Source organism: Lipotes vexillifer, unplaced genomic scaffold (genome assembly GCF_000442215.2).
Source record: "Lipotes vexillifer unplaced genomic scaffold, Lipotes_vexillifer_v1.1 scaffold697, whole genome shotgun sequence".
NCBI classification, from domain to species: Eukaryota; Metazoa; Chordata; class Mammalia; order Artiodactyla; family Lipotidae; genus Lipotes; species Lipotes vexillifer.
Genome location: NW_006779498.1, coordinates 2,124,452 through 2,142,968, shown reverse-complemented (window position 1 = coordinate 2,142,968; position 18,517 = coordinate 2,124,452). Strand labels below are relative to the sequence as shown.

Sequence of the window (18,517 nt, the reverse complement as noted above, 5' to 3'; positions counted from 1 at the left end):
AGGGAAAGATGGGCTTTCAGTACCTTTAGTACCACTTTTACCTCTTCCACCTTGTCTGTCCTGTTCCCCCATGGTCTCCCACCACATAGTTACTCACGCCGTCTTCTACGTAACACAATACTTAGTATGAGGCTGATAAAGAAACTTATTCAATCTAAAGCTCCTATAAAAGAGAAATTTGTCTTTATCTCCCCACCTGAGAGGCTCTTAGAGAATCTTTGAGTTAGAAGGATCCTAAGAGAACAGTCATTTATTCAAAGAGCCAAACAATCAACGACAACAACAATTTGCTTTCCTTCCATATGAGAGGCACTAGTTAGAAACCAGGGAAACAGTGATAAACAAAGCAAATAATAATACTAACAAATTTTAATGATCAAAAATTATCATACTGAAATTTTATATAGTGCTTTATACTCAAAGCAATATTCTACAAACAGTAACACTTACCTAATACATTTTACAGAATTATGTAAAATAAATGGACTCTTACAATCCTGTTATACGCTTATGCGGTAGTGCTGCTATTAGGCCCGTTTTACAGATGAGGAAAATGAAGCACAGAAAAGGTCAAGTAATTTGCTTGAGGCAACACAGATAGTAAATGGTGGAGCCAAGATTTAAACCCAGGGAGGTGGCATTCCAGAGCCTGCTCTTACACGTCACTTAACAACTGCCTTTCTCGCTCCCTGCCATCATGGAGATTATGCAGTAATAATGGGAAGCAAACAGGTAAGTACATAAATGTTTAGTCATTTAATATATACATATGACATATAAATAGAAATTAATATGCCTAAGTAATATGACAGGGTATAATATAATGGCAGAAAATAAAAAGCTACTAGGTAAGGGATATATTTTCAATGGGTGGGCAAGGAAGCTGTCCGTCAGGAGATGCCATTTGAGCAGAGGCCTGGATGGAGCGAGGCTAGGTTTTCATCCAGCCTGGTGTTTTCGGACTGTGGTGCATGGGCCCCCCACCCAGGGCCTGGGCATCCTGTGGCTGATGACAGGGAGACCGGGTGGGCAGCGCAATGGGCTGCAGCACCCCAGCCCCTGCCCAGCCATAGGAGCTCAGCTTCCATGTGGTCCAGATTTAGGGGTTCCAAGTAAAATCTGACTTCAGAAAGATTCCACGGCTTTAAAAACAATGTTGTAGAAAACCACAGAGCGTGCCCAACCTCTTTACGTCAGACACACTGAGAGCCAAGAGGAACGACTTGCTCCAGAGCTCGGTGCTCACCCCAGCAGGACAAGAAGAGCATCCAGATTCCCCAACTTGGAATCTAGTGTACTTTCTGGAACACCCACCGTCAGCTGTAACTCTCCTCCCGTTCAGTACATTCTGTTAATCTCTAGAAGGTACAGACAAAAGGTTTCATCCAAGTGACTGTGCCTCTCGGTTTGGAAACTTCATAACCAGGCTCCAGGCTTAGCGAGAATTGCACGCACGCTCTGGCCTGTCTCCTGTATTTATTAAAGTGCCCCTACCTCTGCCTCTTATTCTACTTTATATTTTTCTTGACCTTAACCTATTGTATCTTTTCTTACTCTTAACCTATTATATCTTCTGTTGCTCTGGCCCTGTACATATTTCTCACAAGCTATTGTATTTCAAATCCTTTGTGGAAATGTCTATGTGCATAAGGGGAAGGAGTACTTGCAGTCGGGGTCTGGCATGAATACAAATTTCTGAGTCTTCAAATAACTGAGATTCTAATGGTGCAACTTTGGTCACCACAGCAGACAAGAAAATTTGGGCTGCAGTCTACTTGCCCAATGGCCCTCAAACAATATAGTTAGACATTCTCAACCTCATTTGAAGTTCAGACCTACCTCTTCTAAGAAAACTCCAGCTGACAGAGTTACGACTGAGACTTAACCAAAGTCCTCAGTAACTCGTCTATTTCCAGCATGATATTCATTCAAGAGAAGCACACACAGTCAATTTTTCCAAAATTAAAGAAAGAACAAAAACCCCATCAGCCCATTTTAATGCTAAGGCAACCAAAAACCTCTGAATAACTATCTCTGTTTCCCAGGATAAACAAACAAAAGGACCAAAGCATTAAACACTGGCCTATTCAAAGTTTGTGTGCCTGGTTTTTTCTTTTTAACAAAAAAAAGAAAAAAGCAAGCAGCTGCTTCACCCTGTTGTCCATGATAAATGATGACACGTAAAAAGACAAATACATTTCAGGAATGGTAATCTGCTTCACAGTACAGATGGGCTTATAGATGACCCTTCCAATTTTTAATAATCTCCATAATTTATGTGTGAGCTAAGAAATGCAAAGATGCCTAGTGCGCCCCTTTGACTCAGTACAAATCACTTTTATTTACTTGGGCAATACTTCATGGTCCAGTTAACTTCTTAATTAAAGACAGCAGGATGCTCGTGTCCCATGCAAGTGGCGTGGAAAACACTGTTTTGTGTGCAGTGTGTTCAGCTGGGAGTTGAAGCTGAGGAGAAGACGCCACGGCTTTCGGTTGGTTTCTAAACCAACCAGAGACATGGCTCCTCTCGTTGTAACTAAATTGTCGATGGAGCCTCTTCAGACAAAACTTCTGCTTTGTCTGCTAACCTACATTTACTTTATTTTGCCTCATGCCCAATCCAAAATTTCAACTTTCTTCCCCTTGTCTGCTTCTTCCCCAGTCATGCTCTGTTATGGTTAAAGGAAGAAAGACAAAAAAGAGGCGTGCCCTAGGAGACTCAGGGTGGAGAATGGCCCTGGTGGGCCAGAACCTCAGCCTCCAGAAGCTCTGAGACTGCTATCTCTTGCCATTGAGCTTGTATACTATGTCAAAACCCACAGGAGCCAGACGACTAGGAGAAATTGGTGTAAAAGAGAGAGACACAGGAAGTGAGGAGAAGTGAGTCATGAGTGACTACGAATCCTAAGAAGTCAACCTAATTTCTGGACTCCTGCATGATGAGATAGATACATTCTCAATACCATAAACCAGGGGCTGTGCACCCCCAAGGGATTTCAGGGGCCCATCATATAAACAAGCTAAACAGGTGGGGTATGAGACAGTGGTGACGGATGGATGCTGTGGCACAATGAAGAACAAATATGCATCTAAAGGAGGCACTGTCTACTTGGCTCTAGTCCTTATGAATATCAAACCACTCTGCCAGATTTTCTGGAGGTTTTTTGGTGAGAATCAAAAAATATAGATTTTTTAGGGCTTCCCTGGTGGCGCAGTGGTTAGGAATCTGCCTGCCAATGCAGGGAACCCGGGTTCGAGCCCTGGTCTGGGAGAATCCCACATGCCGCAGAGCAACTAAGCCCGTGCGCCACACTACTGAGCCTGCGCGTCTGGATCCTGTGCTCCCGAACGGGAGAGGCCGCAATAGTGAGAGGCCCGCGCACCACGATGAAGAGTGGCCCCCGACTGCCACAACTAGAGAAAGCCCTCGCACAGAAACGAAGACCCAACACAGCAAAATTAAATAAATAAAAAATACTTTATCAGACCACGAAAATAATATATATATAGATTTTTTTAAATGTCAAATCTTCAGATATTTAAATATTAGAAACAAATTAACATTCAAAGGAAAACAATGTGTGAGGCACATAAACTGTATCTTTAGGCAGGATTCAGTTTGCAACTTGTCATAAGCCTTCATATCAATAGTTAACTTCATAGTGCATAAGGTGGGCCATTTAAATTACTTTGTTTAACCCTCACAGTAACTTGATAAAGTAGGGAATATCATCTCAGTGATTAGGTCAGCCATCATTAAGCTTGGTCCTCCTGCACTATCCACTATTGTTTCCAGTTTCCTTTTTTTAATGCTTGTGAATTCTCTCAGGAACTTAATATGCTTTGCAGTAAGTTATTCCCCATGAGAGGGAAATGGCCATGTATAACTCAACCTATTGTACTAAAGACAGTGTCATGAGAAAATTAATTACCACATACACTGTGTGCTGATGTGGAAGAAAATACTGCAATACTGGATTTCAGTTCTGACTTTGCTGGGCATAACTTGGGTAAGTTCAACCTCCTTTCTGGGCCTGAGGGCCCCATATATTAAATGAAGTCACTGGTCTAATTGAATTCTTAGGGACTTTCAACTTCCAGCATAGATATGGCTTGTTAATTCAGGCTGATAGAATAAGTCTCAATTCATATCATACTAAAATCAAAATGGAATTTTAAAACTCAGCTTTCCATAAAACAAAGAGATGATAGACATAGATGTGAAAATCCATGGTGAGAATGACCAGCTCAGAGTTTCAACAAGCATATAGCAGTTTCTCAACTTTCATAAACATTGACAAAATGGGATACCCTCAAAATCCATTTTATAGGTGGAATTCAGGCTTTTCTAGGAACCAACACTCAGACTAGTGTTTATAAAGCACTGGTATATGTGTGTATTAATCTTTTTTTTTTTTTTTTTTTTGCGGTAGGCGGGCCTCTCACTGTTGTGGCCTCTCCTGCAGCGGAGCACAGGCTCTGGATGCACAGGCTCAGTGGCCATGGCTCACGGGCCCAGCCACTGAGCGGCACGCGGGATCCTCCCGGACCGGGGCACAAACCCGCGTCCCCTGCATTGGCAGGCGGACTCTCAACCACTGAGCCACCAGGGAAGCCCTAATCTTTAAATATTTTATTATAGGGTTTTTTTTTTTTTTGGTATCATAAAATGAGTGAAAACGTCACTCCTGGATCAAAGGGTATAAACATTTTAAGGTACTTAAGATATATTGAAAACTATTTTTTCAGAAAGACTACCAGTAATCTATGAGTGCCAGAGCCAGCAAAATTTTTAAGCAGAAGAATGAGAAAAAAAGTTGAACATTAGAAGAGTGTAACTCAGTGAAAGAAAAATTGAAAACTAAAAGCTATTGAATATGAAATGGGTTTCCTAAGAGATTTTCACTGAGTTTATGATTAAGTTTGTGAGTTTATTATTAAGAAGACATGCAAGAAGAGGATGCAAGACCGTTTGGTTCGAAGGACGTTCAAACATCAGATGAGATTTGCACTACATGATGATGATGTAGATAGTGAAAAGTATTGTCCTTGAAATCAAATCATCATCTGCCATCATCAACATCATCGTCATCAAGACATGGGGGTGAGAGTGGGAATGACCATTTCTGGAACACTCATTTCATGTCAAGTTCTGTATTAGGCACTAAAACACTATCTTACTTATTTACAACCACATGTGATATAGGTATTAATATCATCTCAGTTGCATAGGTAAGAAAACAAGATTTTCCAAGTTAAGAAATTGTTCAAAGATCACTCATCAGTCAAACAGTAGCACTGGTTGCCACCCCAATCCAGTGATACAGCACATGAGCTTGACCGTGGTATTATACTGTCTCTTGGTATAGACAGCTTCTAAGAACCCCATTTACATATGATTTCATTATTCTATACACAGCTTTTCGGTAGGTAGAACATCTTAAAATATGTGAGTTTTTATAGACTAAAAAGTTTGAAAGACATAACCTTAAATTTTATATAATAATTTTCTATTTTATTCTGTTAAAGTAAACTCATTTTTGTACCCCTCCTACAACTTTTCTTTCTATTCTCTTCTCTCCTAAACTTCTAAGTTCAATATAGCAATGGGCTAGAACCCCTATACCCACCCCACGTATAGCTTGAGGGGAGGAGATAAATGCACTGTGCAACTTCCCCATTTCTGTAGGCCTGGGACTAGTATGTGCTCCATAAATGCTGCTTTCCCTTCTCTTGTCACTTCACATTAAGTTATGCAAAAGCACCATCTAGTTCCAGCATCATGGGAAGCAAGGGAAGATGCCTCTCTGAAGAAGTAGGGATCTGCCACTTTTGTCCAAAATGATATTTTGGGATGAAAGGTCTCCTAGCACTCATGCATTCAATCTATCTACTAGTAGCTTCTGTCAGAAATCTGTAGCTGTATTTTGCAATTATAAAGATGCCTACTACACTGAAATGGGATTTAAATATACAGTTTTATGGCATTAAAGCCCTTAACTTTACAAGTTTCTGTGCTAACGCATTCAAGTAGAATTACTAGGGACAGGGTGGTCTTTGGATGTAATGGTAGAATATTTAATTTAGTGTGTCGTTTTCAATCTATTTCCTGAGTGTCATGACACTTTACCACTTAGAAGCTATGCATCCATGTAGTTAAAGCTAGAGAATCCCAGGGCTTTCATTCAATTCCCAGATGGGAGTTTGTATAGAGATGAACATTTTCTCATTAATCTATCTTCCTAAGAGATTGCTATCACACTAATCAGTTTGTAGTGACTTTACCAAGTTTGCAACCTTCAATAATGAAATGGATACTGTATCGAACATGGTGTGGATTGCTTAAACAATCTCAGCTCCTCTCGGATCAATGAGACACAAAACCAAAATGAAGTCAAGTGTTGCTTCATTAGTTATCCTCACTTAGAAGAGCTGTGTAATCTTGTTCACTGGACGCTGATCTCTTTTTAATGGGAAAAACAGAAGGAGACACCCCATGAAAGAGAAACAGCTGTGATCCATGGCAAAGTGATAGTGCAGATAATTCTACAGAGAAGAGTCTTCCAGAGGTGGCATGTAAGCAATGGTCAGGTAACGTCAGAAAACAACAACAACAACAAAACAGTAAGCTGAAGCTGCCAGAGTAGAGAATAGAAAGCTACTACATGTGAGGTTCTCATAAGTATCATGTGAGGCTATGATTCAAGAAGCATGGCAAATTCTACTGGTTACATGCTCACCAATCATTCCCTCTACCGTCTTTGCTCCAAGAACCCCAATTTTGTTCAGGAGACAATAATCCCTGTGTTTGAGGGAAGGAGAGCCCTACAGACAAAATTCCTAGCTTCTAATCTTGTTCTTTCACCTTACTGAGAAGTTTGGATTTTATTCTAGGTACAATGGGAAGTTAACAGAGAATCCTTTGCAAAGGGGTGGAGAGACTTCATATTTGAAAAGGCTACTTTGGCTACAATTTGGATGATGAGGCTAAGAGTGAAAGGCAACAGAGACAGAAGAGGTTATAGCAATGGTGCAGGTGAGAGAGGATGGTGGCTTGAACTGGGGGGTGACGTGATAGAGAAGAGTGGATGGATGTGCGTACACGTTTCAGGTAGAGGCCACAAGACTTTCTGGTGGATGTTAACATATATGCATATGTGCATGTCTTCTTTTCTTCATTTAGAACACATTTATTTTGTTATCAGAAACATATAAGGCTAAAAGCTTTATGCATTTATTTTTTGAAAGGAAAAATACTTTCTGAAGAACAATGAAAAAGTAGTGAATTTTAACCCTTTAATTTTCTTTAAACAAGGATTTGAAAGCCTTGGATTTAACTCACTGCTTTTTCAATATTAAAGTAAGTTTTTCATGATCGGCATTACTTTTTAAGCTTCTAATCAAGTGTATCTTTGACTTGGGATCAGATGACTACTGATTTTCAGATAGGCTGGCTGACATATTTTCTAAGAGTCCGGTTCCTGCATATGGGCCTAAGAGATATACCAGGTACCCTTTTTCAAGTCTTCTAAGTCACATGTCTCAATTCCTTTATATGACTATGATTCTCCACCAAGGAAACGTATTTCGGGATATTTTACTTAACACATATCAACTATTCTACCCATGACCTTAAAATCTGCTCTCTTGTACCATATGAAATCTAGCCTGAGCATTTACACACTTATGGAAATATCGCTAATATAGGTTAGAGGGGTTGGCAAACTACAGCCTGCAGCCTATTTTTTCTGTGGCCCTTGAGATAAAAATGGGTTTTACATTTTTTTTTTTTTTTTTTTCCTTGCGTTATGCGGGCCTCTCACTGTTGTGGCCTCTCCCATTTGCGGAGCACAGGCTCCGGACGCGCAGGCTCAGCGGCCATGGCTCACGGGCCCAGCCGCTCCGCGGCATGTGGGATCTTCCCGAAACGGGGCACGAACCCGCGTCTCCTGCATCGGCAGGCGGACTCTCAAGCACTGCGCCACCAGGGAAGCCCGGGTTTTACATTTTTAAAGAATTATAAAAAAGAAGAAAAATAAAAGCTGAAAATATTTACAGAGAAAGATCCAACACCATAAGAAAGAAATGACCAGTCCAAATTAGTGAGATAAACTAGTTTAATACTAGTTTATAATAATACTCTTGGTACTTTAAGCCAATATGCTACGGGTTTCCCCATTAAATTTCATAATCACTGATTGGGTAGCTGAAATAATTTGCTCTTCTTGCTGATCTTAACATCATGTCTCCCTCCCTTTCACCAGGCACAGAAGAAAGTAAACTTACTGGCAATTCAGCAGTTGCACTCAGTTTAATGCAATTCAGTAGTTTAGATAGCACTCAGATAAAATTACCCACTGCATCAAGTTGCTGAATTTCATTAATTGCATTCATCGATGCACACAATACAAATGATGCTTTGGGGAACTTCCATGTTATTCTTTGCTCACAGGTGGATGCGAACCAGTCCCAGGCAGAGCAAATACATTAATAATACTTTTCAACCAGCATACTTCACCACCCCACCAAAAAGCAAAATTGAAAGCCAAAGAACAACCAACCCCAAAATATACTCAAAAACAAAAATTAATTTTGATAATACTGGTTAATAAAATCAAGGTGTCTAGGAATCACTTCCATCATGACTTTAAAAAAAAACAACAGAATGAGAGAAGGAGCTTTGGTAGGAGGCTGTGGGTTAACAGAGAAGCTTTAGAATTGGATTTCCTGAGTTGAAATCCTTGCTCTACTGATTCATAAGAATGTGGCTTTGGACAAACTACTTCTCTAAGCCTCAGCTCTTCAATGTGTAAAATGAAGGCAACAATCATCACCAGCCCAGTGGACTAATCTATGAATTACATTAGATAATGATAATCCGTCAAAGCAGCAAAGTGCATGGGACAGAGCACACACTCTACTGTGATCATTTAGATACCATTCTGAGCATAGTTGTAATATATTAAATTGATTCTAATCAACCTTGGCTACACTGTCCAAATTCTTCATAAAAAATAAATTTCTAGCTCTTTAGGACTATTTCTAAAGATGCCTTTGAACTACTTGGCAATTAAAAGCAATAGCAAGACTTCCTTGGATTTGTATAGTACTGAAGGCATTTCCGCATTTATTTTCTTGTTTTCTTTGCAGCACAATCTAGAAAGTTTGTTAATAAAGGTTATCACCTGCTATTTGGCAGGGATGGAAAGAGGCGCAGAGAGGTCATCTCATTTGCTACAGTGCCACGGTGGTGATTACACTCAAGATTTCATATTCCAAAGCATCTCACTTACCTGCATTGCCACCCCTGCCCCCAACCTTCTGTACTCAGCCAACAGCAAGATAATTTCCCCCAGATTTAGATTCCAGAGAAAGAACAATTCCTTCTTCTTGCAACAGAAACTTACTGGTCGGGACTGGATTTCTTTGGCGTAAAGAGGTTGCAAGAATTCGGAGTCTCCTTCTAGCTTTAGACCTTTTTCTGTGATTCTCAAGTTTCCCATTCCATCCTGAAAGAGAGGCACAGAGATAACACGAAAAATTCGATTAGCCCAAATTTCAAAATACCTTAGGTTTTCAAAAATTGAAACAAAATTATTGCCTTTTTTTTTCTTTTTTGAGAAGGTAGAATGAGGGGGCTCCAAATGAAGACATGATATACTAGGAGGCATTTTTCAGTGTGATTATGAATATTATCCTCTTTGTTCACTTATTCCGAGAAAATCTATTCCAAGCAGTCTTGGAAAACTGAGCAAATTCTCCAAAGAAGCAAAATGTAAGTAATGCCCTCTAGCCATTCACTAGCACAGATGAAGAAGACCCTTTTGACTAGGCAGTGGCGAGAGACTGGAGGCAGGAGATGAGTGGGGAAAAGAGAAAAAGATGATTTCCCAGGTTAAAGTAAAAGGTCCGATTTCTGAAACTATGCAGAAATGACAAACTGGCAGTCTGTTGGTCTAATTCAACCTTTGGACATGGTGTCTTTGGCTCACAAAATATTTAAGGAGCCAAATTATTTACTAATATTTTTATTAATATTTTATTATACAAATATTAAAATACATACAAAAGGATATGAAAATAGAAAGGATAAATAGCAAACACCTATGACGTTGTCATTCATCTTTAACAATTATCAATTTATGGCTACTCTTTACTTTAGCTACTACACCCACCTCCTTTGGTTAAATATAACCATAATGACATTACCACACCAAAAAAATAAATAAAATCGTTAATAAATATTATCAAATACCTAGTGTCAATGTTCGAATCTCAATATTTTTCTCTTTATCTCTGCTTGTTTGAATCAAGTTCCCTACTGCAACTGGTTGATATGTAAAATACTAGGTCATCTCCTTAAATCTCCTCAGTCAGTCAATTTCTCTCTCACACATCCACACACATAAACATGCTTTGATAAATAAAACATCACTTTTCCAATAGCACTTCCCACAGTTTAGATTTGCTGAACATTCCCATACTTTCATGTCATGTGTTCTCTGTCCCCTGTATTTTGTGTAAGTCAACAGATCAAGAAGCTTGATAAGATTCAGGCTCAGTTTTCTAGAAAGAATACATCCTAGAATGGAATATATTAGTTTTCTATTGCTACCATCACAAATAACCACAAACTCAACAGCTTAAGACAGCACAAGTTTATTATCTGTATGTTAGAAGTCAGACCCAGGGCTCAAAGGGGGAAAAGCAAGGTGCCAGCGGGGCTGCTACACTCCTTTAAGGAGGCTCTAAGGCAGAACCTATTTCTTGACATTTTCTGGCTTCTAGAGGCTGCCCACATTCCTGGGCTTGTGGCGCCTTCCATATTCAAGGCAGCAATGGTCGGTTGAATCTTTCTCACATCCAGTCACTCTGACAATGAACCATCTGCCTCCCTCTTTCACTTTTAAGGACCCTTAAATTTCACTGGGAACACCAAGATAATCTCTCTATTTTAAGATCACCTGATTAGCAACCATTATTCCATCATAAGCTTAATTTCCCTTTGCCATGTATTGTAACACATTCACGGGCTCTGAGAAGAGGACATTGATGTTTTTGGAGTGGGGGGCATTTTTCTGCCTACCACATGATCGATCAGGATGCACTGAACATCTTTTGCTGTGATGTCATCAGCAACTGGTGATCTCTGCCTAGAGGATCTGTTAGTTCACTAGAGATTTCAAACTGGTGATAAAATAATTATTTCTTCTTAATTTATTAGCTGGGATATTCTATCAAGAGAAATTGCATGTCATCAACTATATGTTTACCCTAAATTATAGTCTACATAGGAACTTGATAGATGCTTGATTTTTTCCTCCTTTATTGATTAATAAAGGGCCTTTGGGTCTTTGTTGCTGTGAGTGGGATTTCTCTAGTTGCCTTGAGCGGGGGCTACTCTTTGTTGTGGTGCATGGGCTTCTCACTGCAGCGGCTTCTCTTGTTGCAGAGCACGGGCTCTAGGTGCGCGGGCTTCAGTAGTTGTGGCTCGCGGGGTCTAGAGCGCAGGCTCAGTAGTTGTGGCGCTCGGGCTTAGTTGCTCTGTGGCATGTGGGATCTTCCTGGACCAGGGCTTGAACCCGAGTCCCCTGCATTGGCAGGCAGATTCTTAACCACTGCACCACCAGGGAAGCCCTTTTGTTGTTGTTGTTGTTGTTGTTGTTGTTGGGGGGATGGGAGAACGCTTTATCAGAGGGAGTAAAGTGCAGGCAGCAACTCAGGCACTTGGTCTGGACGCAGACCAATTTGAAGACTTGGTCTTCAACATACTGAACTGGTTACCTAATATTCTCCAAAAATAACCCATGAGGTTTTTATTTTTAAAAATATCATTATGAACATTTTGATTTGTTCATTCCAGTGCAGTTTTTATTCCTATTGAAATTCTAACTGTTCTATTCCTGCTCACTGGGGGCCTCTTCAAGTCCTTTTATTATGACCCAGTAGGCTTTAACGGCCCTCTTGCTTCTGGCATGGCAAGATGTTCCAGGGTTATCTTACATATGTCCTGCCCCAGGCCTGGAACTAGCCATTTCTTATAAGAACTTGGGTTCATTTTAGTGGGAAATGGTACTTAGAGACCACAAGCTGAGAGCTTGGGGTGCTCCTTGCTACTGGATTGGCCCTTGTTTATGTGAACAGAGCTAGAAAATAAATTGTATATATGTTTTAAGTGGAATATACCATAAGTTCACATGAAATTCCAATTCAAACTCAGGCCTTGAAGGTTTTCATTTAGCCTCATGGATCTTACAATGTTATTACCTTTCTTCCATACCAAAAAATCCCTGTTTTTAATAACACCAATATGACTACTACTACATTTGATTTAACCCACAAGACACAAAGAGCAGGGTCAGAAAAACCAATGCCACTACCATACTAACAGTATGATTAAGAAAAACAATTTAAAATTTGTCTTTAAAAAAAAATCTTGAGTATGAACTATTAGGAAGGTAGAGTCAAATGGCTGAGTTTTAAAGTCGTTTGAAATAATTCTGTTCTGAATGGTCATGCCACCAACCTCATGTCCAGTTAGGTTCAATTATTTCATCCGTCACCCCCCCACACACTTCAGTGTTCCATGACTGCTTTTTTAGTCTTATGTTTTGTTATAAGTTTGCAAACTATTTAGATGGAACCAAAGTCAAATCTATAAAACTATATTCAAAGAAGCCTAGATTCTGTCCTTGTTTCCCCATGTTTGTTTTTTTTTTAATTAATTAATTTATTTATTTTTTGGGTCTTCGTTGCTGTGCACGGGCTTTCTCTAGTTGTGGCAAGCGGGGGCTACTCTTCGTTGCGTTGTGTGGGCTTCTCATCGCGGTGCCTTCTCTTGTTGCAGAACACGGGCTCTAGGCACATGGGCTTCAGTAGTTGTGGCGCACAGGTTCAGTAGTTGTGGCTTGCGGTCTCTAGAGCACAGGCTCAGTAGTTGTGGTGCATGGGCTTAGTTGCTCCATGGCATGTGGGATTTTCCTCGACCAGGGCTCGAACCTGGGTCCCCTGCACTGGCAGGCGGATTCTTAACCACTGCGCCACCAGGGAAGTCCCATCCCCATGTTTTTTCTTCTCCAAATAAGTGTGTGTGTGTGTGTGTGTGTGTGTGTGTGTGTGTGTGTGTGCGTGCATGCGTATCTGTATCAGTAAGGGTTCTCCAGAGAAAGAGAGCTAATAATATGTCTGTGTATTTATGTATGTATGTATGTACACACACATGCATGCACACACATTTATTCATTCATTTTACGGAATTGGCTTAGGAAATTAGGGAGGCTGACAAATCCCCGGACCTGCAGTCAGCAAGCTGGGGACTCAGTTTAATTAAATGAATCATATATTATATATATATATGTGTGTGTATATATATATGATTTAAAATATATATAAATATATAAGGCAATATAAAATATAATAAATATATAAAATACATTTACAAATTTATTCCTACATTTTCCCCAAAACATTTGAAACTGAAAAGATCTGAATGAAAAATCCAGGCTTTCAGCATCTCATGACAACTGAAAGCCACGGCCAGTCTGAGCCTGCCTTCTCACGTGGCCACCATTGGCTGGAGGTAAGTAGCAGCCTGAACCATATGCTCTCTAGCTCACCACAGTTTTCACCCAACCTATTTCACTAAGCTACATTTTCTCAGACTCCTGAAGCTTCTCACTTGAGTCTATCATGTCTTCTCTCCAGCACTGCCATGTGCTCTGTACCTCAATACATTCAGTATAGACACAACATGGCTGGGGCGGGGGAGGGGCTTTGAATGACCAAGTGGAGAATGAGCATTTTCCTCCATTTTCCCTTTATAACAGCACTTCAGCCTATGGATGAGAACAGAACTTTCCAGTTAATATTGTTGTTTCATGGATAGCAGGCCATCTATATACTTCTATTTTTGTTACTTGTGGGGACATTTCTGCCAAGAGAGCCCTAAACTGGGCATTTAAACCTAGTGTGAGGGGAAGTATGCTGGAGGGCATGTCCATATCACAGTAGCAGCAGGTAGTACCCACAACAGTGGGAAAAATATCCACCCAGCACCCCCCCACACACACAAAGGCTATGCCAATTATTATGTTTTGGGTTATTCTTGATGATTTCCATTAGTTGGACCAGCAGATCTTTTCACAGAAATGTAACAGAGAAGAACAAACTTGACTCCATATTGAATCTATTCCTTTAGCTCTAACCCTTGTGCTCTGTTGCCTGTGCTTAGACCTGCTGGCTCTGCACCTTTGTAAAAGAATGTTGCCTACAGCCTGAAATATATGGGGTAGCCCATTCTCAAGGCTCTGATCTCTAAAGCTATAACACTTTTCCATTCATATAAAGATAAAAAGTTGCAGAACAGAAAATAACAATTGTCTTGATAGAGGTTTATAGGAACATGGTGAACAGACCCACATGGACAGCTGCAAGAACAAAGGATTCCTGCATCAAAGTTTGCAACAAGCAGCCACACTCCCTTCTCTTTTAGCATAAAATAAGCTTGCATTTTAACTCAGGTAAGAGGGTTCTTTGGGACGCTAGTCCACCATCTTTGACTGGCTTTCCAAATAAAGTCACTATTCCTTGCCCCAATAACTCCTCTCTCAATTTCTTGGCCTGTCGTGTGGTGGCAGTACAAGCTTGGACTCCATAACACATCCTACTTACATCTATAAGTAAACTAAACTGGTTTATTTTTTGTAATGTGTGTTTATCAAACAAACAAGAACCCCTAAATATTTTTAAATAAAAGATTATATTTGGGGTAATTAGCAACCTGATTTCAAATAAATCTCCTTCCCCTCTTACAGTACACACATGAATCCCCTATTCTTAGTATTTATTGATGACTTACTATGTGCTGATTATGTACTATACTCTGTGCTTTTCATGCTTTAATCTCATTTTCTTTATTGTTACTGAAACTACCATGCTACTTCTTGAATTTAATCATAAGGAAATAATCATATAAATGTGGAAGTACCTGCCTATAGAGTTGTTCATCACAGTGTCATTTTATAAAATAAAAAAACATGAAAACTTAGAAACTAAAAGTTTCATGTAGAAAGGGTAAATATGCTATAATGGAATATGATATAGCTCTTGCAGAGGAACATTTAAGAACATAGGTGAATATTCATAATCCATTATTAAGTGAAAAAACAATTAACAAATGAATATGTATGTATATGTCATGCCACTCTTACATAACTATATATACATATTCATATATATACTCACATGCAATCATACATGCACTTAACAGGAAAAATTCTAAAGCAAATTTCCTAGGAGAAAAATTCTACAAAAACATAATCTTGAATGTTAAGGTTAACTATTTTTGCATGCCTAAAATGAGTGCTTTTTATTTTCTTCTTTTTGCTTTATCTGTATTTTATAATTTTCTATAATCACCTTTTATATTTTAAAAAGTTATAAAACATTTTCACTGATTTACTTTAAAAATCAAACTTTATCAAAAATCTAGGGCTTCCCTGGTGGCGCAGTGGTTGAGAGTCTGCCTGCCGATGCAGGTGACACAGGTTCTTGCCCCGGTTTGGGAGGATCCTACATGCCGCGGAGCGGCTGGGCCCGTAAGCCATGGCTGCTGAGCCTGCGCGTCCGGAGCCTGTGCTCCGCAAAGGGAGAGGCCACACCAGTGAGAGGCCCACGTACTGCCAAAAAAAAAAAAAAAAAAATCTAAACTATCTCATATACTAAATGTTATATTATCTCATGTCATCTCCTCAATGATCCTATGAGATACTCATTATTTTCCTTATTTTACACATAAGACAATTTACTGGTAAGTAACTCACTCACAACTACACAGCTAGTTAATGACAGAATCAGGAATTTAAACCCAACACTTTCTAATTCAGACTCTATGCTCTTACTCATTATTCTAACCCAATCTAATGTATGCAAAAGTAATATATTTAAGCTATCAGCTGGATTTCTTAATGCCACTTTGATTTTCACTTATTTGGTCAGTGTGCTCAGCGATTACAGAGAGGGTGATCTCCAGCCCCAAGACTAACGCCATCCATTCTTATGGTCAAACACCTTTGTTCCACCTTCCCAGAGTCTAAAGGCTTTTTATTACAACCCAACTGCCTCCCATGCCCAGGACCACGAGCAGAATGAATCACCTGCTATTTCTGGAAAGCCGACTGTGTGCCTAAGTACGTGCTGTGAGCCGTGGGGAGAGAGAAAGAGGCACGGTCCCTCCAGCCCGTCCTCTAAGCTGTTTATAACACAGGTGGCAGATAGCCAAAGAACAGTCAAGGCAATACAAGCAGCAACATTTGAGAAATGTTCATCTAATCCAACAGTCAATTAACTCTTTTGTAATAGTAATTTAACCTTTGCTTCAATACCATTTTTTGTAAGAAACTCACTACCAATTTGCCAAATGCCTTTCATTTCTTCCATTCATAGACTCTTCTCACTCTTGTGCCTCATCACTTCATTTTTCCACTTTCCGTCCCAGCCCCTAGGTCTGCCCAAGGTGTGTGGTGGGAAAGGTCTTTCAAATAGTGTCAATTATTATGATTAGCCTCTATTTCCAAAACATAATATAATGCAGACTAGAGTAGCCAACTAAATATGTTCTCACATTAGAATCTCTTTTATAGCTCTGGAACAATCACACTGGATTGTATTCACATTGAAACAGCTTGAGAACAGCCTTATTTGAAACCATTCCACCTTTAAGTGCATAAGAAGCTGTGCGTATTATTAAGATAGGAGTTTTAGGTCAGTTTTGAAACTTCCCTCCCAGTAAGATGCAGAAGAGGCATTTAGAAGATTCACAGTCATTCCCAAGGTAATTAGAAAGAAATAGACCATTTTTTTTTCTCTTCAAATGGTAAAACTTTACTCTTCAAGGCAAGCATGAAGATTCTAGCAGCTGGCTAGCTGGCTTGACTGAGCCAGCACTGTGCAGCCAATGGTCCCAAAGTCTACAAAGTACACTTGGGACAGAAGTGGGAAACCAGGGACCCACTGTCATCCCAGTGAGGGCCCGATCTCTGCTGTCCTGTATAGTGCCTACCCCCAGCCCAGCACACAGGAGTTTTCACATACATACAAGGAGCAAATCCCATTATTTTGCAAGGCCAAATTTAGAGGGGTCCCCTGTAAGGTCTTCTGGGGGAGACAGGGCCTGGGGGCAGGAGCAGAGATGGGTGGAATCTAGGGAATTCCACACTCTGAGCTGGTCCAAGGATGATGGCATTTGCTCTTTATTCTTTATCTGGGCCAGACTGTCTGGTTGGTTGTTTCAAATGGCCAGTTTTCTGCAAGATGAGTCTAGAATAAATAAAGAGATTTCAGAGTGGCAGGATGATAGACTGAAATATTAATTTGTTTCTTTCTTCATATCTCTCAGGCCGGACCCCAGCCCCTTCCATCACCATTTCAAATAGGTTTTCGGGCTTTGTGGCTTAGAGATTTTGAGAGCAAAGAAGCAGAGGCAGCCTGAAAGCCATGAGGTTTCTTATCTTTTGTAAAAGATAACTCTCATTAAGTGGACTGTGCCAGGCAAGTTGGGCAGGAAGTCAAGAAGAGGAGGAGATATATTTCAACTGGGAATGCACAAGAGATCTGTGGTTACCATGAGTTCTAGAGACTATTGCCCTGCCAGTGTCCCTAGGAGGGGTTAGGACCACAGAGGAAAATGGCTGCAGGGCTCCAGCCTCTCCAAATTTTTCCTTTTCCAGGAGTGGCAGAGAGATCCCTTTTCTAGACTTAAAGGGACCACAGATCTCCCAGCCATTGCCAATGAAAGACAGTGACTACTGCTCCCAAGGGCCTTCCCATTAGTGCTGGGCAAAACACTGAGGTGTCCAAAAAATCCTGAGTGCTGTGGGATGCCCGGCTGGCCCTTGTGGGATAAGGGCTGAGAATGAGTATTATGCTCATTTAAAGAAAGCCTTATATCTTCCTCCTCTCATTTTCCTGTTGCATCAGCATGGAACAGGTTTTTAATTCCATCAGCATATTTTCAAGCTTGAAGTAATGCCAGGTTCTATTTTAGTAAGCAGGTCTCAACATGAGCTCTTGCTGGAGCAGTTTCAATGGAAGGCATTACTTGGTTTTGATCAGAGTGAAACAATTGTATCTATACACAGATTGCTTTAGTAGGTAAGCTTCAGAAGGGATGGGATTGTTGTTGGCTATACTCTCAGTTCCTACAACATTGCTTGGCTCACAGTATGTGCTCAGCAAATAGTTGTGAAGTGTTAGAATGTCTTCATTCCAAGTAAAGTTGCATTTTGAGAGGTGTACTGTGGGAATTACAAAGATGTTAAAACCTAGATCCAGCCCTTGAGCAGATTCCAAAATATTACAGCAAGTGTTCTCAACCAGGGTGATATAGTCCCCCATGGGTGAAAACCGGTGATTGGGGGAGGGTGACAAAAAATTGTACTCTTTTTGTGTATAAAGCACAAGTATGCTTATGTATAAGTACACACACAGAATATCTGTAGAATTAAAATTTCATGGCGGG

At 40.2% G+C, this 18,517-nt stretch overlaps 1 protein-coding gene across 1 annotated transcript in view; it reads right to left on the bottom strand.

The window, feature by feature from the left end:
* SGCD (sarcoglycan delta) overlaps positions 1-18,517 on the bottom strand; it is a 416,813-nt gene that overhangs the window by 217,429 nt on the left and 180,867 nt on the right. The window contains exon 3 of the mRNA XM_007452849.1: positions 9,408-9,509. Coding sequence (XP_007452911.1) covers positions 9,408-9,509 — 102 coding nt within the window. The remainder of the gene's footprint in view (positions 1-9,407; positions 9,510-18,517) is intronic.